Source organism: Hyperoodon ampullatus, assembly GCF_949752795.1.
Source record: "Hyperoodon ampullatus genome assembly, chromosome: 1".
Classification (NCBI taxonomy): domain Eukaryota; kingdom Metazoa; phylum Chordata; class Mammalia; order Artiodactyla; family Ziphiidae; genus Hyperoodon; species Hyperoodon ampullatus.
In genome coordinates this window covers 42755147-42782483 of record NC_136914.1, presented here as the reverse complement: position 1 = coordinate 42782483, position 27337 = coordinate 42755147, and the positions used below count along the sequence as shown (strand labels likewise).

The following is a 27337-nucleotide window of genomic DNA, read 5'->3' as shown; positions in this document are numbered from 1 at the left end:
TTCTAAACTGTCCTCAGCAAATCAATCTCTCTAGCTAATCATCAATGACACTTCAGTAGGTGCTGGTATTTGGAATGAAAAGTTCAAAAACAATTATGTCTCCCAATCTGCCATCATGAGAAAGAGTCATTCTTGCTATTACAGAGAAAAGAGCTTGGAATGAAATATCATCAAGTAATAAATGGCTTTGAAAATATTTTTCAACATGTCTCTTAGAACTAGCATGTGCTAGCCCAGTATTCCCAAAATGTGATAGCCATCCTATTAGTAGTATCCAAAAACATTTTATGTTGTACATGGATGAAATTTTATTAAATGGTTATGTATTAATTTTAATATTTTGGAAAAAGTATAATTCTACATTAAGCCCAGGATTTCACAAGTATTTATTAGGAAGAAGCCATGATAAAAAAGTAAGTTGATTCAAAGAAAAGTATTAAGTGAATAGTAGGACAGGCACTCGTGGATACAGCAAAAACACAGGGAGGTGGCATGGGGATGACTCAGGATGAGAAGCACTGCTCTTCACCAGGCTTCTACCCGCTAGGACAAGGATTCCTGTGATTACTAAAAGAGTTTTCTCATCCTACTTCAGTTGAGAATGGTTGAACTCATCCTTTTTGACTCATTATAGTAAGCTAACTATGAGCTTCACATTACATGAGCTACTCTAGAAGAGCAGACAAGAACAGGGGTGCACTTGATTCTTACAGTCATGCTCAGGCAGCAGACCAAAAAGTCAGAGGACAATGAGGCATTTTTATGGCAGCAAGTCAACACAAAATTTCAAAAGTGTTCCTTTGGCAGAGAACATGGGGACAGGTCTTTCGGCTCAAGGGTGCTCCTAACAAAATACACTCTGCCCTCTGAGATTGGGTAATGTGTTCTACTAATCTTTGAATGTCCTAAATAGCTCCATAATAGATGCTTAATAAATGTTTGAATAAATAAATAACTACCGGTATCTTAAATTTATGAATATTGCAATATAACATCATCAACAAAACTTCACATCTAGGTGCGAGGAAAATGTAGCTCTAGGAATGACACTTACCTTGGGCACAGTCCTCACACGGAACAGTATGTTTTGGAAGGAGTGTCCATCATTGGCCTGCAAGACTGTGACATCAGAAGTGCTATCCGAGCCGTCGTGAGCATATTGGAGAAGGCCCCTGGAGAGCTCATCCAGCCGGAATTGATAGCTAGGGGCTGCAGGCGACTGAAGTGTTTGGAGCAACTGGCCATGAAGTGGAGGATCGAGCACTTGGACCACCACATCCTGTGGGTTGTCATCATCTCGGATGTCAAGCAGCTGAGTGGTGATGGTTCCCCTCTCTCCTCTGCTAATATGGAGAGCCTCATTCCTCAGCACATAGGGGGCCTGTGGAGTTGAAGGGAAGGAGGAGAAGAGAAGCCATTGGCAGGAAAAGAGAGGACAATCCAGTGGACCAGATACCAGCTGTGTGCAACCTGATTGCCATTTCTATGCTTTTTAAGGAACTCTAGATGCTCCAGCCAAGTGCCAAACTCTTGCATAATCACAGCATTTGTCAGAGGTGTAGTCAAACATAGTAATCACTGCAGAGGAGGTTACTTCACACCTGTGGTTCTGGAGATTTCTCAAGACGCTTCCAGACCATAATATTCATCAGGGGCAACCAAAGTGAGCTGCTTGCTTCCAAATCTCTGAAGTCTCTGCTGTCATGATTTACACTACATCCCCTGAACTGCAACTGAGAGGTGAGTCAGGGAACTCAATTAGTTGTCTGCATTCAAGAGGGACTAACAAGAGATATGGAATTTGGGCATTTGTGTTGGGAGGTGAGCACTTTGCTCCAGGCTACGCTGCAGCAAGCGGACTTGGAGTAAGATACTTCCGCATTCTGAATTCCTGCTATTTCTGGTCCCTCCCTGTAATTTTCTTCAAGCTGTCTCGTCAGGGCCCACCCCAACTCAGGTTATAAAGCCTGATAAGATCATGGTCTGCCTAAGGCAACCACCTGGTTAATTCATGTGGCAAATTTTAATATGTTTTCCTTAGGATTATCAGGTTTCTCCCCACCAACTTCAGTAAGCAAATAAAATGTTCTTTCATTGAGATAAAAGTTAATGAACCACACATAAAAAAACACCCCCCAAAAAAAACACACAAAAAAAATCAAGGCAAGAAGCCAAAGAAAACATTATCTTAGTTTTTAATATCATTTGAAGTTGAACCATCTAGGGCTTTTTCAGTACACTGCCTTTCTTTACTCCAAATGGCTTTCTTTTAACAATACCCCTCCCCTCCTGGCCTCCTGGAAATTTCAGTATCTATTAAAGTAATGTCTAGCTAGCGCATCTCTATAATAATCACATAATAGCTATAGAAGATAGCTTCTCCTCAGGATTCCTGAGTGAGAATTCAAAAGCTGTGATTCTATACATGGGAATGAATGGCCCCTAGGATTCTGAAAGAGGAGAGGTCAAAGGTGATGTCAAAATCCATAAATGGAAAAGATCAAATTAACTTACATGAGAAAATCTCACAGACGTTCAAAACCATATTGAAATATCACAGAAATGTAAAGAAACAAAAATAAGTTAAAATTTATTTCTAAAAATCCATTTTTAAAAAGTTAAAATGACAAAAGTTTCTCATATAATAAATAAAATAAAAATGGGCCATCACCATCTACTCAACTGATTTGGGGAAAACAAACAAAAATCAGGGAACCATGGCAGCTCATCATCTCAGATTAGGAAGTCACTTGCCAAAAGCTACCCAAGTCTTTTATTCACCTAATTAGAGTAACTATATTAGCACAAACAAAAAGAACAAAACAAAACATCTGAGCTTAAATACTGAGAAACATCTAAGCCAGTAAGTCCTGAGACTTGGTAGCCCTCTGACCCATATTTACAGAGATCATATGTTTTTGCTTTGATTTAAACAAAATTCATACTCTTAGCCCAACCCTGAGGTCAAATTAATTTAGGATCAGTTTCTAATCATTCTTCAACTTCAGTCATCACTGAACTGAGAATGCCATCAAGAATCGCTGAGCTGAGCTGTGAATACCATTTGGCAGCCACTTCTGGTTCAAATCTATGTTATCCCATAGTCCACGGTCTTTTTGCTTTTTTTTTTTTTTTTTTTGGCTGCACTGTGTGGCATATGGGATCTCAGTTCCCCAACCAGGGATCAAACCCATGTCCCCAGCATTGGAAGTGCAGAGTCTTAACTGCTGGACCACCAGGGAAATCCCCCCAAAAATTACAGTTTTAAAAACAATGATCTCATATCCCTCCTTGAACCAAGACTAACACACTACCAAGATCTAATGTTTAGGTAATCTGGGTTCCCCCTTGCTGATATCCTAATCTCCTACTGTTCACAATTTAAGAATACATTGATCTTCCTCTTCCCTTTGCACATTGCAGCTGTTCAATTCTTCAAGCCCAGGTACTCAGAGCTTCTACCATGATTTGTATTCAGGACACATAAGTACAGCTTGACGGAGATGAGTGATGAGAACAGAAGAGCCATCACACTGAATTTTATAGCAACTACCATGATTTCCTCAGACTTATGTTTGGCTGATGACCACACTGGCACTTCATTTAAATAAATCCTTGATAAGATCCTCTAACTACTGCAAACTGAGTTAAATGCAGTTCAGTTACATGATAGATAGGCAAAATAGGCAAACATAATTCCACATCCCTGAGAGAGAAATATTTAGACAAAACAAACCTATTCACCTATGAATAGGGAAGTCTTAACAACTGGTACAGCTTCAAATTATTCTGAAGGGCTAGTATGAGATTCAGTATAGTAAAGTAAGGCACAATGTAATAGTCAAGAACACAGACTGTGTAACCAGATTCACTGGGCACAAATCTCAGCTCTCTGTCAGCTATATCACCATAGACAAGTTACTGAACCTTCCTGAGACTTAGTTTCCTCATCTGTGAATTGGGGAGAATAATACCTCACAGGGCTGGCATGAGGATTACATGAGAAACATAAGAGTACTATTATGGATGTATCAGTAATTGTTTGTTGCTGTTATGACCCACAGTACTAAAAACTACTCCAGTGACATCTCATGAGGAAACTGAGACACGATTAATTCAGCTCAATCATTTTTGCTAAAACTACAGAAAATCTTGATTTGTGCTTCAGAATCAGTAGGCATGTGAAATTATTAATTGTGTGGCATTTTCTTACCTGTGTTGAAAATGCTTGTATGTTGATCAGCTGTGGCTCAGAGAAGAACTGCTGGTCACTAATTTTCAGGGAAAAGTAACCTTTCCTGAAAGAAGTCCCCAAGAAAGGAATGAGAAAGTACGATCATTAAATTGGTCTTTAGAAAGACAAGGATTAAAAATATTTTCAGATTATATGCATATAAGCATTTGGATTTAACCACTACAGTAATATACTATTCATACAGTAAATAGAAATGACCACATAAAGATTAACATAGCAAGATGCAGGTAAACTACTGTATATTCTTCGATCTCATTATAACAATGTTTCTATTTTTTTTGTTCTCTATTTTTCTAAATAGAATATATAAAAGGTCGAAAAATCAGTTGTCAGGCCAAGACAGGTTAGTAATATATTGAAGGCTAATGGTTAAGTTGGAGAATGGAAAGGAATCTTTCACTGTCTCTGACTAGTTCTCAGTGATTTCCTCTTCCCTGTGAATCCTCTCCCCAACCCCTGCCCAGTTCATGTGAGTGGACCCAAATAACACCATTAATAGTGTTTGCAAAGTTTGTGTTACATGACTCTATGGCCCAATCCTCCCTCCAGTCATACACATACACATTCAATGTGGACTGGACTACGGAAGGATGACTGATTATTCCCTGGAAATTTGGAACTGGTCTGACAGTGCCATTTGACTCTGGGGGAACCACAGTCTATCATGCTGATGAGAATGTGGAGCAAGCCCGTCTGTAGGAGGGAGGTGAATGTAGCCTTCGAGCAAAGAGACAGAGATGAGAGGAAGAACTGAGTCCTGCTTCCCATTTCTGGTTCTAACTCCTGGGCTTGCCCTGGAAGCCCAGTTGCCCTTGATGTGTTTGAGATCTGAGCCATACCTGCAGTGTTATAACAAGCCTTACAATTTTGCTTAATCTAGTTCAAGCTGACTTCCATTACTTGCAACCGAAGAGTCCTAATTAATAGAACAAAATAAGACTCACTCTTTGCTGTGGTTTTTACTTCCTGTTTCAGCAGCTTCAGAGACTACTAGGTGGGAAGGTAGGAGCTGCCCACCTTCAAAGCCAAAGCAAGCTCAGAACTCACTTTGGGCTTGTAAGATGTGTGATTAATACATTATGGAAGGTTTAGAATTCTGGTCTATACTATAGGGACCATTGTTTGAAAGGTTCTTTAAAAGGCATTCATGGAACTAACTACTGAGACATAAAGAATGTGGATGGATCTCAAATGCATTATGGCAAAAGCCAGAAACAAAAGATTATATACTGTACGTGTCCATTCACATGACATTTCAGAAAGGGCAAAACAATAAGAGTGAAAAACAGATCGGTATTTGCCAGGGACGGGGAGGGGGGAAAGGAGTGCCTGTAAAAATGAGATGGGGGGAGTGACGAAACTGTTTCACATCTCGCTTGTGGTCTCAAGACTGCAAGACTATGTATATTTGTTAACCCACATAGAACAGTACAGTTTAAAATGGGGAATTTTATTGGGTGCCAATTATACCTCAATAAATCTGATTTTTTTTTTTTTTGCGGTACACGGGCCTCTCACTGTTGTGGCCTCTCCTGTTGCGGAGCACAGGCTCCGGACGCGCAGGCTCAGCGGCCATGGCTCACGGGCCCAGCTGCTCCGCGGCACATGGGATCTTCCCGGACTGGGGCACGAACCCGTGTCCCCCGCATCAGCAGGCAGACTGTCAACCACTGCGCCACCAGGGAAGCCCCGTGATTTTTTTTTAAAAGAAAGAATGCTTGTCTTCCCTCTCATTCCATCATCCCTTTCATTTTCTGTCTCATTTAGATCCTGTCCCTCTCCACTCCCACCTCCAGACTTCAAGAGAATGCAGGTGATGGAAGAAGCAGAATGCAGAAAGAAAGGATGGTTACTCCCAACTTACTGGGGAAAAACGATCTTGGTGGCACTGAGGTTCCAATAACTGTGTTCAGCCTCTCAGCCTCGCCAGCTTATCAGGGCCACTAGGACTGTATTTCCGAGTCACCTTGCACTCCACAGGGGCATTCCAACCCAAAGAAAGCCAATCCTAAAGAATCACGGTGGGCATTTTCATGGGGACAAACAACCACGAACTAACATGGCAGGTTGCCCCTTTTGTTTTTGTATCATTTAGAGACTTATATAATTTCCCTTTTCTATGAGTTTCTACCAACCTTGTTTTACTATTCCTCTCATTCTTTCTTTTTAAAAAAATTTTAGATAAAAAAGAAGATCCAATGTTAAAATGGGTACTAAAAAATAAAAAGAGTACTGAAAGAAATCCCTGCAAAATAGTTGCCACTCTTGGTCCCGTTTAGGGGTGCAAAGCTGACTCTGGAAAGAAACAGGTAGTGAGAGATTAAAGAGGTTAAACAGACAAGAGGCTTAACTTTGGTTTTCTCTGGAGCTTTTATGTACTTTACACACTTTTCACAAGTGATTCCGAGACATACGACTACAGGTACGGAGCTGTGTATATATGTGTCTGTGTGTGTGTGATGCAAACACCTAAGAACTATACTTGAAAGAAAATGAATGAAGAAGATAGAGCACAGATTTGAAGAGTGATGCTATGGCATCAGACACCAGAGTTTTAAGCTCCATCTCTGGAGCAATATTTTCCTATGCAATGATCTTTTGCCCCTGGAGGATGGAAGCATGCCCTTTATTCCTAGTATTATTAAGGAGGCAGAAATCATAGTGGCTGAAGGCATATGGGGTGTGGAATCAGAGAGCCTTGGGTTGGAGTCTCAGCTCTGCATTCATAGGCTGTGAGGCTTGAGCAAGATTACTTACCCGCTCAAGGCCTCAGTTTCCCTATCTATAGCCTAGGATCACAAATATAAATAATTCACATAAAGTGCATAACACAATGGCTAGGTCACAGTTAGCACTCAGTAAATGTTAGTTGTTCCTATTCCTGTTAAGATGGGTCTTTTGAGGTTACTGGCATCACTGGCTCTGAACTGCAATAGGGAACATGTGATCTACTTTTCTCCCCACTTAACTCCTAGCCCAGACCTTAAACACTTTTTTAAAAAATCTCAAATTTAGTGGTGACAGTAGAAGATATTCACCGCATCCTTTATCACTGCTCCATGGGTTTCAACTCCCTGTTTACACATGTAGTCCACTCTGAATGATCTGCACTCATGAAGCAGAGCAGGGTGAAGGATAATCCAAGAGGCTAATCTTTGGGGTGCATTCCCTGATTTCTCTGTAGTAGATTTACTCTGCTAATTATATGGCTCTATTTGCTTGGGTTAGCATTAACATTCAACTGCATTCCTGAAGCACATGTCAGCTGGGGTGGGGAAGACAGCCAGAAGTGTGCTAGGCATCAGAAGAAAACTGCATCAGGCTTAAAAATGAACCACATTTAGTCCCATAAAGTGGAAAATAACAACTTAACCGTGACTTTTAGTTTCCTTCCAACTCTGAAATTCTAGGAACCATACCATACCTTGAAAAGTACGCACTCCGTCCTCTAGCCACTCCCTCCTCCCGGTATAGTACCCTAATGCTGAAGAAGCAGCTGCAGCATCTGGGTATATAAGCGATTTTGTTTATCCTGGGCCAAAAAACTGGGTAATTGTACTAGGAACTTTCCCATCACATCAGAGAATTACCCATAATTCTGCGATATAATAAACATGCCTCTAACAGAAGCACTCTCTCTGAACAATTACAGTGATATGATGACAGGCAGCTGAAAGCATTGGCCTTTGTAGAGCATCGCTCTTCCCCAGAAGAAAAGGGAGAGCTATTGAGAAGGGGGTGTGGGGTGCAGACCACTGATGGAAAGGTGGCAGGAGGAAAACAACAGAACACTGGGTCACCTGGGCTTTTCTTTGCTGTGCACAAAACGCACTCTTTTCTCCTTCACATCTTTCCAGCTAAAGTGGCCAGCCTTGTCGAGCTGAACCTCTTTTCCATTCCTTGAGAGCACGAGGTGACCATTGGTGGGAGTGCTCACCACATGGAACAGGAGGTCTTCGACCCTGCCATCCTGGTCTTGAACATTCAGGAGGAGAAAATCCAGTGGCTTCACTGAACCAATTGCAAGGGTGAGGGAACCATTCACATGAAGACTAGGGGTGTGTATTTTGCCTGGAAAACATATGAATCCAAAGGTCAGGCTTGGTACAGTCACTAATTAGGTTTTATTGTTCTTATTATTTAAAGAAATAGACTTGTAATGTTCATTCAGAGCTACAAAGATGAAACTCTAGGCTATCATATTCCATAAGACTCCTTCTAATATAGTGGTTCTCATCCCGGATGCACATGAGAATAACATAGGGTCTCAATATTAAATGATAAAACTCCTAGAAGAAAATATAGGAGAAAATCTTGGTGATCTTACATTAGGCAATGCTTTCTTAGATATGACACAAAGAGCACAAGTGACAAAAATAAAAATCAGATGTATTGGACATCATTAATATTAAGAGCTTTTGTGCTTTTAATAACAAAGGACACCAGCAAGAAAGTGAAAAATACAATCCGCAGAATAGGAGAAAATAGTTCCAAATTACATAACTGAAAATGTTATGCCATATATGCATATATGTATGCATATGTCCATACAAAAACTGGTACACAAATGTTCACAGCAGTGTTATTCATAGTAGCCCGAAGTGGAAATAATCAAAACAATCAAACATCAATTGATGAATGAATAAACAAAATGTGGTATATGCATACGATGCAGTTATTATTCAACCATAAAAAGACATACTGATATACGTTCTAACATGGAGGAACCTTGAAAATATCATGCCAAGTGAAAGAAGCCAGATGTAAAAGGCCACATATTGTAAGATTCCATTTACATGAAATATCTAGAGTGGACAAATCTATACAGAGAGAAAGCAGATCAGTGGTTGCCAAGGGCTAAGGCAACAGGGCAGTGGAGAGAGACTACTAATGGTTATTGGATTTCTTTTTAGAGTGATTAAAATGACCTGGAATTAGACAGTGATGATGGTTTCATAACATTGTGGATACGCTAAAGACTCATTGTATACTTTCAAGGGTGAATTCTATGGTATGTGAACTATATCTCAGTAATAATAACAATAAAGAATCACATAGGGATCTTTTAAAACAATCCTGATACTTAGGATCCACCACCAGAGATTCTGACCTAGATGTTCTGGGGTGGGACCTTAGTGATTTTACAAGCTCCCCAGGTAATCCTAACAGGCTGCCACATTTGAGAGCCACAGTCCTATCCTAATACATTTGTCATATCTGATCATCAGACCCACCAAGGGCAAGAAAAGGGTCAAGTGTCTGATACCATTTGTAAGAGCAGCACCAGTTAATCTACCATGAAGCAGGATTATCAGTGGCTTACTCAGAATTCATGTGAAATATATACGTTGTTTTAAAAATTTACGATCTCTGTCCATAGGAAACATCTGATGGATAAATTAGGATTTCTGACCTTGATATGGAATTCATCCTGTCTCCTGCAAGTCATTTTGCCTGGACTTTAACTGGTAGCACTTCTTCCTTTTACAAGTAGGTCAGACAGGGTAGTTTAGGAATGCCAAGTTTCAGGGGGACTACTTCTAATGGAAAATTACTCCAATGAAAGTTGACTCATTTTCACAAGTTGACTTGTATTACATCCCAAGTGGGGTAAGCTGACTCTCAAGTATTGTACTTGGGGTTTCCAGAGGATCTTAATGAAATAAGCCAAAGATATTTTCTTCCATGGGAAGTCTTAATATCATTAGAGGTCAGAAATATAGACATGAAAAATATGATTGACTGCAGGTGATAAAACATGATTCATGTTGTTGGTGAAGGACACTCAGAAACCAAGAAATGCTCAGCTATAATATAACTCCCAATCCTCATTCACCTGTAAAAGTTTTGGGGTTCAAAATTAAGCCTGAATTTAAATTTGTTTCTCTTTGTTGTTGAAGGTAAAGTGTCCACGGATGTGTTGGACAAGACTAGCTCCATTCCTTAACGTGTTACCTAATTCTTGGTGGCAAACAGAGTGGCTTGAAATCCATCCACTTCCAACATGTGAACCTAACGGGGCAAGCTCCTCACACCATTCATTAATTACTTATCATTTATCTCCAGTGTGTGCACAAAGCATGCATCATTGCACCCTGGCATAATAGCTCTACATGTTTATATAAATATAATAAATTATATCTGTAAGTATAATTTTCCATAACATGGCTGTAATTCAGGAACACAACTAAGTTTTATGCCAAATTTCTGATCTGATAGCTGTGATTTTTAAAGCACAGATTGCTTCTTTTTCCCTTCCAAATATCTTAGAAGTTGAATTTCCCCAATTTTCCATGTTCTATAAACAGTCCCTTATTCCATAGCAGCACCAGGGGTTTTCCGAGAATGGAAAGCCTGCATTTTGTACCACACGAGCCAACTGTATCTGCAAACTCAGCCTCCACGTGGAGAAATTACAGGTGACTTCACCAGAGCACTGGAGGGGAAGCACTTACCAGCACATGTTTCATTAGAGGAGTGGGCAGGGAAGCCGGGAACACACTTGGAAACACAAAGGCCACTCTTCAGAAGGAACCCATGGTCACAGAGGTGACACCGGTCTCTGTGGCTGCACTGCAAGCACCCCCAGGGGCAGGCTACCAAAGAGAGGACACACTGAATGAGGCAGGACAAAGGCACAGGCACCCAGAGGGGGACACCAGTGATAAAGAAATGAAGAGTGGGAGCACAGCAACATATGACCCCCAGCTGTAGCAAAAGAGAGTTCCCACAGTTTCCTGCAGAATTTCACAGAAATGAAATTTCCTACCCTGCAAAGGAAAGTGAACAGGAAGGAGCACCCTTGCTTTCCACACTATGACCTGAACATGTTGCACATAAATGGATTGTTTAAAAAGTTAACAATACTGACTTGTAAGAGAGGCAGCTTATAGGGATTAAGAGCATAAGCCCTGTCAGGTACTGTTCCTCTTCTACCACTTAATGGCTGCTGAATTCGGGCAAGTTGTTTAACAGTCTGTGGTGCAATTTTCTCATCTTAAAAATGGGGACAGTGGGCTTCCCTGGTGGCGCAGTGGTTGAGAGTCCGCCTGCCAATGCAGGGGACACGGGTTCGTGCCCCGGTCCGGGAAGATCCCACACGCCGCGGAAGCGGCTGGGCCCGTGAGCCATGGCCGCTGACCCTGTGCGTCCGGAGCCTGTGCTCCACAATGGGAGAGGCCACAACAGTGAGAGGCCCGCGTACCGCAAAAAAAAAAAAAAAAAAAATGGGGATAGTAATAGCACCTAATGCAATGACTGTTGGTTGGATTACATGGGCTATATATAACGCGGTGACTAGAACAATATTGGGCACATGAAAGGACTCAAATGTACTACTATCACTGCTATTCTTATTCTTATTCTTTTTTTTTTTTTTTTTGCGGTACGCGGGCCTCTCACGGTTGTGGCCTCTCCCGTTGCGGAGCACAGGCTCCGGACGCGCAGGCTCAGCGGCCATGGCTCACGGGCCCAGCTGATCCACGGCATGTGGGATCTTCCCGAACTGGGGCACGAACCCGTGTCCCCTGCATTGGCAGGCGGACTCTCAACCACTGCGCCACCAGGGAAGCCCTATTTTTATTATTTTAAATGCATGTGGAGAGCAAACTATTTAAAAGATCATAGATTATTTCTTTGAATCAAGTTAATAAGCTTCTATAAATCAAGTGTATACTGCCTAATTATTCTGCTTCCTCAGTTGAGATGCTGTTATAGAGAGGTGGCACGGGATAGTTTAAAGGGCCTTGAATTAGAATCAGAAAATTTGAGTTTAATATCTGACTTTATGTTACCCTGGTTAATACTCTTAATGCTCTTTCTTTTTTTTTATTTGTAAAACAGGATTCATAGTGTCTGCCGTATTTTACCAAGTCATTGTGAAAGTTAAATGAGATAATGCAGATAAAGGAAATTTGGGGAAATATAAAATGCCATGCCTAGGTAATGGCATTATTATTAAATATCAGGTATTCTTTAAAGTGGGGCACACCTTACCAAGTTTTGATGGAAATGATGAGAACAAACTGAGGAAGCTCTTGTGAATAACTCAATGGACAAGGAGATTAAGACTTTGGGTTTAACTTTAGTTTAATAACAAAAGTTCAATGTGTCTCACTAAATTGTCCCCAGAAATCCTACTCCTCAAGGATATTATGGCAATATCAGGGTCACTGGTAATTTTGTCTACGCACTGAAAACCCTGGGCCCATGCCAATAGGGCTGACCCACTCTTAATGGACACCACACCTCAGTTCAATATAAGCTTTACATTCCATGAAATATTGGCTTTGTTTACATACAGACCTTTAGGGACAATATTGATTTGTCCAAGAGAATTATGGACCTGCACTTCCATATTCTATTTAGCCAGCCATTGACAGATGTGCACGAGAAGCCATCAATTATTTAGGCCAAACTCCCTGGGTTTTCATTCTGCTCCTAATTCAGATTCTCCTTGGTTACCTGAGAATCAGCACACCTGATTTCCTTGCTGCCCTCACTTCTTCCCAGAGAACACAGCACAGTCTCCAAGTTACCTGTGCATTTGCGGTTTGAATGATCTGCAAAGTTCCCCTTCCCACATTCCTGGACACACTGGGCTTCCAAGAGGAGAAATGGCCTTTCACAGCGGGTGCACTCATGGGGGCCTTGGCACTGGAGACAGTGGCTGTCACAGCCTGGAAGACACAAGTCAAGTCAACAGGAATGTGCATGGCTTTCCAAGTGGCTCCTGGCCCTCGTGGTGAGGCAGTACAACCTGGTGTGCTGAGCAAAGCAGCAGACTGGGAGTCAAGGAGCCAGGCTTCCAATTGTGACTGCCACGCTTACCAGCTGGGTGACTTGGCACTAGTCACTCCACGTCTCTGAGCCTCAGCGTTCTCTCCTATAAAATTCAGAGAACACACTGCCCCACCCAGCTCCGTGAATAAAGATCAAATTACATAATTAAAAATACTATGCAAACTATAAATTGACAGATATCAGCCATTATCATTATTATTAACTAGTCCTTGGCTCCTTGCACTGCTTCACTGAGTGTCAACCTTTCCTGACTAACCTGGTCGGTTCTCAGGGTATCACCCAAGGATGCTCCCAGGAATGTTGCCTGTGCACTTTGGGTGGGCATTCCAGGGTGTGAAGATTTTGCGGCGTTAAATTGAGGCTGAAGGGGGTACTGAGGCAGAGAAAGGTGATGGTTAGACATATGGTATTGGGAGGGTCGTGGGAGGGCAGATGGTGGGATAAGACACCCTCTCCATGTGCTCAAATGACCAGAGCGTGCAGACCTCTCCGTCTGGAGCACAGGACTGTTCAAGTTTTAAGGAAATCCAAAACTAATGGTCAAACCATATCTGTTTGTGTGGCCATATACCTCCAAGATTCCCATGTGGATTTCAAATGTAGCAAATGTTGTACTGGGGCATGGGAGAATGAAAGAGCAGACATTGGCATTAGAACTCTTAGGAAAGAGACAAGAAATGGGATAAAAAGCCAGAGAGGAAACTGGTCACAGGCTCCTTCTTAGATCAGTAACATACAGAGGGGGCAGAAGCTTGGATGAGCACAGAGCAAGGGCTCCAGACACTTACTCTTGCAGAGGCCCAGGTCCCGGTAAAATGAGGGTGAGCATTGCTCCACACAGGCCCCGTCCTGGAGAACGTAGCCATCCATGCACTGCAGGCAGTCTGTCCTCAGAGGCCCGTGACACGCGTTGCAACTCCAATCACACTCTAGAAAGAAAGTTCCTTCGATCAGCTTTCTTTCTGTCCACCCTCAGCCCCAGAGACTAATTTATGAGGACACTGGCTGCAGCTGCATGGGGTGAGTGAGGACAACATAAGAGATGTCAGATAAGTGAGCTCTAACGAGGCTCTGCTTGTAGTAGCCTGAACGCCTCTCTGAGGGTGAGTGTTTCCTAACTACGTTAGACACGGCGCGTACAAGGATCGCTCCTTCATGCAAAGCCTGTTCAAGGGAGTGGCCTATTTGCTCCCACAAACCTCATCTGACCTCCTCCAAATGCCAATAGGTAAAGGATGTCAGAGACTCAATGAAGAATGCATCTGCTCTCTCCACTGACACCAGCCACGTGACTCTCTTCCTCTCAAAAATCAGGCGTTGACCAGCACAACAGAAAGAACCAATGACATCAGACTTACAAGGGGTGTAAACGAACTGTCCAGAAATAAAGGAGTTCCTGAAATAACAGATCTCATTTACAGCACAGCTGACTCCTTTACATGTTCATTCACTGAACAAGCACTGACGGGATGTATAGCCCTGAACCTCATGTGGCGGGTGTAGACCCTGCCCTCAGGAAGTTTATGTTCTAGGGGCTCCCAGCCTTAGATGCGCACCCAAGTAATTCAGGGGGGTGGTTAGAACTACAGATCATCAGGTTCAACACCAGAAGTACCGAGTCAGGCCCAGGAAGACAGGGTGCTGCGGCTATTGTTTTTGTCATTGTGATTATGCTAGTTGTTGTGGCTGTTGTTCTAGATGGCCCAGGCAATTTGGATGGGCAGTTTTGCAGTCATAAAATGCAGAGTTCTAGCTGGTAAGGTTAAGTCCTTCGTGCATGGAAGACGGGACAAAATAGCAGGATTAAGTACTTGTTTTTGAAGTCAGGTAAACTGTATTCAAGTCATGGCTTTGGCACTTTTTATCTGCATGTCTTGCACACTTTCCTTAAGCTTTTTGAGCCTCAGTTTCCTTATCTGTAAAACAGGGATAAGAATAGCACCTATTGGGCTTCCCTGGTGGAGCAGTGGTTGAGAGTCCGCCTGCAGATGCAGGGGACACAGGTTCGTGCCCCGGTCCGGGAAGATCCCACGTGCCGCAGAGCGGCTGGGCCCGTGAGCCACGGCCGCTGAGCCTGCGCGTCCGGAGCCTGTGCTCCGCAACGGGAGAGGCCACGACAGTGAGAGGCCTGCGTACCGAAAAAAAAAAAAAAAAAAGAATAGCACCTATTTCATAAAGCTACTGTGAAGATTAAATGGAATAATGAATTTAAGGAACTCAGCACAGTGCCTGGCACACAGCAGTTTAATAAATGTTTGCTGCTGAACTGGTTTCCTTGGAGAATGTATCTCCACTCGGCGCTGCCTCACCCCACCGTCCCTCTCCTCTAAGAAGCTGGGGAAACCTCTCATTAGTCATCTTTCTCTCTTCTTTGATGTAGTATTTCTAAGTCCCAAAGAAGCAGGTAAATGTGCACGATGGTACACGTGCTTCCAAGAAGATTTATAAAGTTAATCTCACTCATTTATTTGACTGAATCAGTCCTGAGGGAAAATGACTAAAACAGAGCCTTGAAAACTGCCAGCATAGTTATGAAATCATTTACAACAGGGAGGATTTGTGATAATCTTGTTTTTCACCACAGACTGACAACCACTGGTTAGAAGGGAAAAACTAGCAAAGGTTCTGTGGTCTTGAGGACAGCAGACCGCCTCAGTTAACAACCAAGTAGAGTTTCTTGGAATGGAACGTATGCAATTTTGCAAAACCTTAAAGCATCCCAAGTTTACTTGACAGATGTTTGACCTCCATGTCTGAGCCCTAGCTTCTCTGGCAGAATTGGAAAGGTCAGAGGGGTGCGGGTGGGGGGGAATGTGGAATGGAGGAATGGAGAAGGGAAATGGAACAGGAGCAAGGGAAATCCATCCTTTAATTCTCTTTCCGCTTGCTGAGTCCTGCCATTTGAAGAGCAGAAGCTCCAATAATGTTAAACATTGGAAAACAAGGTAAAAGGTAGTACTCGGTTTTTGACAATGTTTGCTTATAAACTCCTGGAGGACAGGGGCTGTGTCTTCACTCATTAAAGTATGTTAAGCAAGAGATGAACAAATCAGACACAACTCCTGTCCTCATTAAGCTTAGAGTCTGGCAGTCTGGAGTTGTAAATGCAAATGCCTACGGGGCCCAGGAAGGCAATGTAAATCTTTGAAATAGGCCTGGTGTGATAGGACAGGGAATGGTGGGCACTGTGGCACCCTTAGGAGATCATGTTCCACCCAACAGAGATGACAGCTACTCATCAACCTACTGCTGCACTGTGGGAATGCAAATCCAGTACTGCCAAACCTTCTGACTTGTTCAAAAGAAACTGAAAATCTCAATTTTTGTTTGTGAAGTCTTCTGATTTTTAAAAGGCAAAGAATTAAAAAATTTAAAACACTGTTAAATTCAGTGGATCAAAAAAAAAACAAAACCACAGACCCTTGTCTTGGATTAAATACAACCTGAGGGTTTCCAGTTTGCCATCTCTGGTCTAGTTACTAAGACCTGGCATAATATCTAGTACATGGTAGACAGAGAAAAATATTTGCTTAATACGTACATACATACATAATGACTTTTCATCAGAGAACGTCTAAACATCTGATGACAGTATTTTCCCAATGTGGGAGCAGACTTCTCTAGTAAAGGGGCATCGACAAGTAGAAGACTCGTGCAATTCTGGAAAAGCTTTACCTTTGCATGTCCTGGTGGAGAAGTCAAGATAGTACTGTGGGGCACAGCTCTCATGCTGACAGTCTCCAAAGAGCAGGACCTTGTTGGGATCTCGGCAGGAGGTACAGCTGGCCTGTGAATCACAGCTTCCACAATGTGGGTCGCATGCTGAGCAGAGAGGAAAAGAAAATGACCAGATGATTACGATTGCAAATACTGAAGCACTGATCAAACCTAGACAGATGCTGCAAAGCAAAAGAGCCTCGCTCCAACCTATTTTTTAATCACGGCTCAGAACGCTACCCTGCGATCAACAGAAACAGAAAATGTTAATCCTGTTTTCCAAAATCAAAGAGGGTAATTTTATTTTCCAGAGAAGATAAATTATAAACCCAAGAACAGAAATCCCACATCCAAACTGCCCTGTGACTCAGCAACAGGATTAATTTATACTTATTCCAAGATCTCTGGAATAATAGTCCAGAGTGTCATTGGAACCTTGCTTCTTAAGGAATCAAGGCCCCTACAGTTTATGATGTAGATTCAGATTTTTGTCTGATACCAAGATTAAAATTAGGCATCAACTTATTCTGGAGCTCAGGAAATCCCATATTTTAAGATACAAAGGACTTTAAGGTGACCTGGCTTACTGACTTGCTCAGTTGTAATTCTTAGCAGTCACTTAATTTAGGCATTCAGGGATCATCTCCAAATCTGGTCATGCTTCCATCTCTGCCTGATTCAACAACTAGCATTTCTCCATTGACTGAGTTGTTCATGCTAGAAACCTTAGAGTCTCTCCTGGCACCTCCCTTTCTCTCACTTCTAATTCAATTACTTACTGGATCTTATTTGTTTGAACTCTCCTATATAATTCTCACAACTTTTTGCTTTTCTCCATATCCACAAATGCCAATACATCCAAGCCATCATCATCTCCTCCTAGACCACTTATCATAGCCTCCTAATTGGTTTGAGTCCCTTGCATTCTATTTTCCACGTATCTGTAAGAGTGATTTTTTTAATTCATACTTCTCAGGTGTCAGAGGACACTTTCATCTATGAACTCATATCTTTCTTCAGTCCTGGAAAAATTCCAGCCATCATTTCTGTAAATATTGCTTCTCCATCATTCCCTCCATTCTTTCTACCTAGAAATCATAATACACATATTTGAATCCTCTCAATATAATCTCCAAGTCTCTTGTCTTTAACTCTTACTCATTCTTCAGTCTCTTCTTCAAGAAGGCCTTCCCTGACTCTCCAGTATAGAACAGGCCTCCCAGGTACTGTTCTTATACCTTTCATTCATGCCATACACAAAAGTGTTCAATTTCAGTGATTATTTACCATCTGTATCCTTTACAGCTGTAAGTTTCATGAAAGTAAAGACGAGGTTTCTGTTGTTCCTTGCTATAGTCCCCAGCACCTAGTTGGTTATCTGTAATTTTGTTGGTGTTCAATAAATACTTGCAACATAAGTGAAAGAAGCCAGATATTGTAATTATATATACTCAAGCACTAGCATCTCTGCCTCCCTCTGAAATTTTCTCTCAGCATGTGTCAGAGGAAAAGTCCAGAGAGTGATCATGGGAGTTTTAGTGCTAAAAGATATCAAAGTGTGTGGCACAGTGCAGAAAAATGACCTCCCTCTAAAATAAAAAGAAACTCCTTTTGTTTCACCTACAGGAAAAGCCACTGGTATAAAATATTTGTTAGAATATGTAGACTTGTAATTAAAGGTCCTAGGAAAATTGTAGATTGGATTTTAAAACAGTTTGAAAATATTAGAAAAAAATGTTTTTATTGTTGGAAACTTATATGACACTAAACTTTTATCCTTTTGGGAGGTAGGATTTCTACACATGTTGTATCTTAATTTTGCCAAAGGGTTTGACAACAACCCTAAATATAAACTTGTGAATACAAAAATGAAGTGGGGTCTACCAGCTGTAAGTGGATTTGAAGATGGTTGAAATACATACTCAGAAAGTTGTCAGTAAATCTTTGTAATTGGAAATGAATGTCTTTAGTAGAGTATTATGATGAAGTCTTAATTTCTTAGTTGGCCAATATTTTTATTAATTACTTTAATGAAAACAAAGAAATTATGCTAACGATATTTAAATATGACACGTACACTTACATAGGATACACGCATAGTTAAGTTTCACCAGCTGAAAGAAAAACTCAAACTTATTTTGGCCCATTGTATCAATAAACTAAAAGTAATCAGACGAAATAAGCTAAACTGTAAGTAAAGTGCTGCATTTATGTTCTATAACCAGTTGTACAAACAGAGGGGACACAAGGCCCGTTTAGAAAGCATTATTATAAAAAATGATCTAAGAATCTTAGTTGATTGAAAGCTTACTAAAAGTTGACATGGTTACTAAAGAAACTAACACAATCTTAAACTGAAGAGCCTCCATGTAACCTCAATGTCAGCTGGACACCCTGCTGGACATGGAGCTGCAAAACAAGGCCCCTGTACTGACAGCTGAGAGTTTTTTGTAGTTTACTTCCTCAAGCTTCTGTCTGCCTCTGTGGTCTTGAATCCTTCTATGAAGTCTCTCATTCCCAAAGCATAACTCAGCTCCTTCACTGACTCCCAAAAGAAATGGGGTCCCGCCGAGCATTTGGAAATGTTAAAAGACAATATGAAGGATTTGGGACTTCCCTGGTGGCGCAGTGGTTGGGAGTCCGCCTGCCGATGCAGGGGACATGGGTTCGTGCCCTGGTCCGGGAAGATCCCACATGCAGCGGAGCAGCTGGGCCCGTGAGCCACGGCCGCTGAGCCTGCGCGTCCGGAGCCTGTGCTCCGCAACAGGAGAGGCCACAACAGTGAGAGGCCCGCGTACCACAAAAAAAAAAAAAAAAAAAAAAAAGACTCTATGGAGGATTTGGAGGGATGCAGTGGTGTCACACTAAGAAGCAGGGGGCTTCCATCATTTCTCTTCAAACGCTTCTTCCTCTTTGATCGAACCCCTCAGCCGTCTCCGAGGCAATCCCCAAGTGACCTTGTCTCACTCAGAGTAGTTCTGCACATAACCAAACCCCTTGAGTTCTAGCTTCCCCGTTCAGAGGGGTGTGGGTGAGGAGGCTTTTCTCCCTCTTACAATATTCAGACCAGAGGGTATTAGTCTTACTGCAGTCACGTTGGTGTGACAATGTCCGGAGTAGCAGGGGCAGCTCTCCGAGGTCAGTGACCCCATGGAAAGAGCTAAGAGGACAGTGAAGAAGGGGCCGAGGGGACCAGAAAGCAGTGAGGGAAGCAGAGATGTATTGACACTTTAACTATCGTTCATTGAGGAGGGAACCTCACAGCCTATGACGCCCATTCTCCCTCCCTGTTTTCTACTGTACCTCTGAGACGGTCCCCCCTTTCTGCTCAACACTCCACTGACTCCAGTCCTGCTCAGAACAGAGAAGTCCAAGCTAATGTCAGGCCTTGGAAGGGAATCATGTGAACGAGGGAGGAGCCATTCTACACTGCTCCAGAAGGAAGCTCTAGGGCTGATGAGAAACAGCCCTCACCCCCACGGATGCACCTGGCTTCCTTCCTCATCTGTAGCAGCCTGTGAGGGGGTGAGAGAGAATCTCTGCCCTGGGTGCAAGGTTGGCTCAGGTGCGCTGGAGTCTTCCTCCTACTCTAGGGCACTACGGTTTCAGGTACGGAGAACCTCATTTATCATCTCTTCTTTAAAGTTCCTTCTCAACTGGTTATTCTGAAATTTTAGAGCTCAGTACGCAATTTCTAAAGGTTCCTGTAATCAGAATCTAGACAGCTCTGAAGCTCTTACTTTCTTCTATAATATGGTTATTATTATTTTTGTTTTTTGCAGTACGTGGGCCTCTCACTGTTGTGGCCTCTCCCGTTGCGGAGCACAGGCTCCGCAACGACGCGCAGGCTCAGCGGCCATGGCTCGTGGGCCCAGGTGCTCCGCGGCATGTGGGATCTTCCCGGACTGGGGCATGAACCCACGTCCCCTGCATCAGCAGGCGGACTCTCAACCACTGCGCCACCAGGGAAGCCCCTATAATATGGTTATTAATGCCTCCCCTTAATATTGATTATATTTCCTTAAAAGCCCTTTACTGCACAGTTCCTAAAATTGTCAGGCCTATAATTGTCTATAATGATGAGCATTAGAAAGGGACATTGTGGATTTTTTTTATGTATTAGAAACTCAAATAGCCCAACTTAGGGGCATACCTTACCTTACTCAGTCTTTGGATGAAGGAAACCTAAGCTTTAGCAAAGGACTAAAGTTAGAAGGTGCTTAATTTAACTGAAATAGTCTATAAAATCTTATTTACATGGTAGCATAGCAAATGCATTTGTGCAGAGCAGAAGCTTCCCAGAAGAGAAATACTTCAATGCAACGTATTTTTGCCACCTATAAGCCATATAAGGGATTCTGTTTTTTCTTTTGAACTTTTATTTCTGTGATTCCACTGCCGTGAAGAGCCTCATAAATCTAAGTCACTACTTCTATACCAACAGTCTTTTGCTCTTGAATAGAATATGCAAGTGTTTCATTCGTGTCTCTTGTGTTACAGAATCTACAGATTCTGGCAGACAGTTGATATATACCAAGCAAAGTTTTTGTTACAAAAGTAAAAAAAAAAAAACCAAAAAACTCTTTGCATTGATCCAAAAGGGATTTTTATCTCTGGTATCTCAACAGATGATGTAAAATGGTGGGCTCCATATAACTTCATTTCAAATGCAAATTCTTGCAAGAATCTCCATAAACGAACAGTAATACCTATCTTTGTATCTATAAAATATACATATCTTTTACTGCTTGATTTGCCTCTCATGTCACATGATGATGATGATAACAACAGTAGCTATACTGAGAGCTTATTCTCTGCTAGGGTCTGTGCTAAGTGCAATAACATTAGAGGTAGGCACTATTATAATCTCCCTTTTATAGAAAAAGGAAACTGAGGCCTAGTGGTTAATTCACCTGCTCAAGGTCACAAAGCTAGTGAAGTGGCAGTTAGGATTTGAACTCTAGTTACCTGATTCTAGAGCCTACTCTCCTAACCATTACTCTATAATTCCTTCAACATGGTACTTCCTAGGACAGAAAATTGAAATATCAGTAGTGTATTTGTTAACTGTCATTTTCAAAATGAGAAAAGTATAACACAGTTTTTTGGCAACTGACACTTTACTGATTGAAATAAAGTAAGCTGCCTCAGCCTATTTCAAAACTGTTCCTTCATCTGTGAATCACTTTCTAATTTTTTTCCACCCAGATTTGCCCTTACCCTAATTTATCCTAACTCTTTGTTTGTGCATGACTCAGGTAATTAATCATATTTTAACTTATTTGAGAACTAAGATATCTATACAAGTAACTTTCATGCAAGACAAAATAAACTACTGTTTGGGCAGAAACTGAATACTTTGTAGCATATCAAGCCTTGCATACAGTCCGTATTCAACAAATACATGTCAAAAACCAATTAAACCCAGAGAAGTGCTGAGGTTCAGGCCTTTATACTAGAATGAGCTCCACTCTCTGCTTAGGATCTTGGAATTGGATCACTGGGAGAAACCATAGGAATAAACTAGACTAACAATTTTATGATTTTAATGAGATAACTAGAGAACAGAGAGGTTAAATGACTGACCCAATAACACACAGCTGGCACTTGCAGAGGAGATCCCTAGTCCAGCACTTCCAATTAGGCCCATATCTGAGTTATAATCTGCTAATGGCACCCCTATGCTTTGTCAATTCATTTTCTTTCTTTTCTAAAAATAAAGGCTACCAGGTGAAAATATGGAAGCAAAAAAAATCCCTGTTTCCTTCCATGGCTCCAGAAGAGCAGGAAAGGAGAGAAAGTTCATTTTTTAAAACGTACGCTGACAAGTGTGGTTGTCATCGAGATAGTGCCCTGGGAAGCAGGCAGTGCTGCAGGTGCCAAGATGGGACAGAACGAGGTCGGTGTCACATGAGGAGCAGGAGAAGGGTCCTCTGCCCTGGCAGGTTCTGCAGGAGCAGTGACATTCTGCAGACGGAAGAGACATAAAGAGAACCTATGAAGCCAAATTCCCCTCCAAAGCAGCATCCCAAGAGCCGTTAATAAAAGCCCCAGCGCAGAGAGCATTAGCTGGTCTGGTTTATTGCCCCACAGTGGGCTTCCTGCCTCTCTCTCTCTCTCTCTCTCTCTCTCTCTCTCTCTCTCTCGGGAAGTTCCAGCCTTCTCATCTATTGCCCAAGAGAAGCTTACGGGGCACGCCAGCTCCTGTAATCAGCACTTACTTTTACAAGCTCCTCTCTCTGCGAAGTATCCAGAAGGGCAATCGGGAACACAGAGATCTTCTAGCAGCAGGTACCGGGCATTCTGGCACCTCAGGCAGACGCTCCCGGTGTTGTAGAGGTCAGCTGCACAGTGCTGGCACAGAGAATGGCAGTCTGGAGGGGACATGGGAGCACAGAGAAGGCACGGATGCTATGAACACAGCGTCTCATTTCTACACCAAAGGGTAAAAGGGATTGCAATGACCACTGCTGCAGCACAGCTGGCTGGAGAGTAGCGCAAAGGCAGTATACATCAGTAAAGTAGAAGCTTGGGACCTGTACAAATTGCGTGTTTGAGGTTTTTAGCAAATGGCCAGGCGCAGCACAGCAACTGAGTTTTCATCCCTTTCCGATTGAACAACCTTCAAGTCCTAGGGCAGCATGTGATAGATACTTGCCAGGGGTATAGAAAGAACTATCAGATAACAGAAACCGTTCATCATATCAGCATATCCCCCGAGAGCTCCCAGAACTCAGGTACCGTGTGCCCCTCGTTCACAGAGCTCCTAAGCTGTGCTCAGAGCCCCACGAGGCTCATCTCCCAAATGTGGCCTTCCAGAGTCAGCAAACCAGCCTCAGGCATTGGTGGGGGTGGGTGGGTGGGAATTAAGGTTGGTTGATAATAGAATTGGGGGGAAAGTTTAGTCTTTAACTAGAGGTAAAGTTACAAAGAGCTGAGTTGGAAAGTCATTTTCATGACCTGATACACAGTTCACAGAAGCTGTTGTATCAGTTGTGATTAAATCTATAGGGCAAATTATCTGGGATGGCCAGCACTGTCTCTTGTTCTCACCCGTGTAAGAGTCATCCTTTAATTAAAGAACTTGGTTGCGTTCAGCTCCCCATATAGGTGAAAATGCCCTCTGTCCTACCTTAAGTGGTAACAACGCTTCAAATCCCATTTACCATCCTCCATCCCAAAGGTGGAAGAAAAGCCACAAATCCTGAATTACCCCCCAAAATGAAAAAGGAGTAAAGACCTAGGAAAAGAGAAGAGACTTCTGGTTATAGGTCCTGTCCATCTTCCCCTGCAGGATTCAAAGCACTGTTTGCAGTTGCTAAAACAGCATTCAGCGGCCACATAGGTCTTGTTTCATCCCAGTCTTGTAGATAGTGATTGTGATTTCTAGCGATATTTAGACTAAAAAATCCTTGTCAATAAAACACATTACCTGTCCTTGAAATGTGTTAAAACAGATCTTTCTCTCCATACCCTCAGTGATACACTTTCTTAATTGCTGATCATCTGAGATGTGTTCTTTGCCAAAGAAGAGATCTCAGTCCCATACCCAGCACCCACTCATCCGCATGAGAAGCCTTTGAGACCTCTAGCCATTCCAGAAGTTGAACCCAGAGTGTCCTCCGCAAAAATCCTCTTTTAGCAGCACACAAGTGAACAGGCCCTGACCTTTCTCTGAACTTCAGGAGTTTCAAGTTACAGGCAGCCTTTTGCCAATATTAGAAACAGTTCTTGATATCCTAAGAGGCAAATTAATCCCCATTATAGCCCTTCAGTAAATTATAAAGGAAATGATGGCTGTATTGAGAGAAATCTGATAAGGAGGCTATTTCCCCCTGATTTAGTGTACGGTTTCCACACAATGCCAACCTTTTTGTTGTCTTTTTCCTGTGCTTTCCTCACACTGCCAGGAGCACTTTGAAAGTTCCTGGAGCAGATGGAGGTAACTCCGATTTATGATTACTTTAATGAGTGGGTACAGGTTAGAATTGAAAACCCAGGAAACATGACTGATTCAAGGCTCCATTATTTGAAAAGTCTTGGCCTCTTCCTCTTCAAACCCAGTGCTTACAGAGAGTGCGGGGCTCTGGCATGCGTCAACAAGATCCGCAGGTGTGCAGTGGTCTAAAAACTAGTTGCATCTAACTGAGGCTTTCTCTAGTGTACAATTAGAGGAATGAAAAAGAATAATCACCAAGGGAATGCTTTGAAGAGAAAGTAAGCAGATCTCTGGAATATTTTGTGGTACAATAAATAAATATTTATGGATTTGTCTGATCATGGGGATCTCTAGAAGCTGTTTAAATGAAGAGTGTGATGTATATTAATTACTTCGAAAGGCACCTAGAGCTGGTTTATGGATGCTCCTTCCCGCTCTCATGGCAGCAGCTGTGAAACGCTTGCTACTCTTCCCTGGTCACCAGCCCACGCTGCCCACCCTTCCACATCCTCCCCAGTTCTTTCACCTTCTACTTGACTCAGCCCATCAAGCATGAACACCTTTGAGTCTTTCCTGCCAAACCCTTTATTTCATTTCATCTCCCCTCACAGGATGAAATGGCTAATTCCTCCACCCCCATTTTTTAATCTGATTTTCAACATTATTTGAACATCATTGCAACATCAGTGCATCTTTTACCCCCATCTCTCTTCATTCTCCTTGACCTCAACCTCCAAACATGCTCCGCATTACCTACTCCCCCCAACGCTTTTCTCAACAACCTCCCCATCTCTTTTCTTTCCTTCACTACCCAACTTTCTTGCCTCCCTAACTTCTCACTTCACTGTAATCTGCCTTCAACCTCCACAGTTCAACTGTTGTATTGCTCTTAGGTCTCTGACCACCTTCTAATGACCAAATGTAATGGCCTCCTCTAATTCCTAACCCACCTGAAAGGTGTGCAACACATGACACTTCGGATCACCCCCTTCTCTGACCTTCCTTCCCCTCTTAGCATGCTTTATCCTGGTGCGCCTCTCGGTCACTCTCTGCCTCTGACTGCCTGATAAGTGTAGAAATTCCTTACAACCCTTAACTTCTTCTATCCTCCTAACTTAAGTCTCATTCTCTGGAGGTCTTAAACCAGACATGGCTGTTTGCATCATTTTGGTATACAGCTACCAAAAGCCAGTGGAAAGGGCTCAAGTGTTATAGAGAGAGAGAATGGGAACTGGTACAGCCACTGTGGAAAACAGTATGGAGGTTTCTCAAAAAATTAAAAACAGAAATACCCCACGATCCAGCAATTCCACTTCTGGGTATTTTTCTGAAGAAAACAGAAACACTAAATTGAAAAGACATATACGCCCTTATCTTCACTGCAGCATTATTTATAAAAGCTGAGATATGAAAGCAACCTAAATGTCCATCAGTAGATGAATGGATAAAGAAGATGTGGTATAAATATCCAATGGAATATTACTCAGCCATAGAAAGAATGAAATGTTGCCATTTGCAACAAAAGGGATGGACCTTGAGGGTATTATGCTAAGTGAAATAAGTTAGATAGAGAAAGACAAATACCATATGATTTCACTTAGATGTGGAATCTAAAAAGCAAAACAAATGAACAAACATAAAACAGAAACAGAGTCATAGACGAAAAGAACAAACAGACAGTTGCCAGAAGGGAGAGGGTGGGCGGGATGAGTGAAATGAGTGAGGGAGGATAAGAGGTACAAACTTCCAGTGACAAAATAAATAAGTCATGGGGATGAAACCCACAGCATGGGTATACAGACAATAATAGTCTAACAACTTTGTATGGTGACAGATGGTAACTAGACTTATCGTGGTGATCATTTTGTAATAGAAATATCAAATCACCATGCTGTGTACCAGAAATTACCATAGTGTTGTAGGTCAATTATACTTCAACAAAAAAACAAAAGAGGGAGTTGTAGAGGCTCCATAATCACTCAAGGCCTCTGCCTCTCTCCATGGCTCCATATTAAGCCTTAAAAGAGGCATCAGATCAATCACCAGACATACCACATTGCATGATGGAGCGAGTACCCAGAGGCAAGGAGAAATCAATAAATGACACTGAAAATATAAAACAATCAACCGCAGGTTGCCCAAAGCATCACATTAATCCGAGTTAGTTTACAGTTTCACATTACACACGAGACTGTAACTATTTGAGTCTGCAAAGTTCAACTCTTTTTGTTCGCTACCTGTATTTATTCCTTATTCATTTATCCATGGCTTAAAAACTCATACTGAACACCCAATCCTGTGAATAGACCCCAAAACAACAGTCTGATTGGGTTCTGTGTTAATACATTCCTGCAAACCTCTCTTCCCAACTCTGTCTTATACAAGCCCCCAACAGAAGACCACACAAAACCAATATGCTCTCAAACCTTGCTCTGGAGTCAATCTGAATTTGACTGATTTTTATTAAACCAACCAGAAAAGAAAAATAAATTCCTAAAACCTAGGAAACATCTTTGTCTTAAGAGGCTTGAAGTCAAAATCGCTTTGCAGGAGAGAATTCCTTGGGAGAGCTCAAAATGAGTTATGATGTACAGGGAAAGAAGCCAGAAATCAGAGCAACGGGG

General features: G+C 42.2%; 1 protein-coding gene across 1 annotated transcript in view; it reads right to left on the bottom strand.

Annotated features, from left to right (window-relative positions):
* The window catches only part of FRAS1 (Fraser extracellular matrix complex subunit 1), a gene marked incomplete at its 3' end in the record, with an annotated part of 456967 nt that overhangs the window by 146894 nt on the left and 282736 nt on the right, over positions 1 to 27337 (bottom strand). The window contains exons 21-29 of the mRNA XM_079718352.1: positions 22996 to 23148; positions 22595 to 22741; positions 16733 to 16879; positions 13846 to 13986; positions 12793 to 12933; positions 10711 to 10851; positions 8056 to 8326; positions 4214 to 4298; positions 1055 to 1381 (exon numbers count right to left, since the gene is read on the bottom strand). Coding sequence (XP_079574478.1) covers positions 1055 to 1381; positions 4214 to 4298; positions 8056 to 8326; positions 10711 to 10851; positions 12793 to 12933; positions 13846 to 13986; positions 16733 to 16879; positions 22595 to 22741; positions 22996 to 23148 — 1553 coding nt within the window. The remainder of the gene's footprint in view (positions 1 to 1054; positions 1382 to 4213; positions 4299 to 8055; positions 8327 to 10710; positions 10852 to 12792; positions 12934 to 13845; positions 13987 to 16732; positions 16880 to 22594; positions 22742 to 22995; positions 23149 to 27337) is intronic.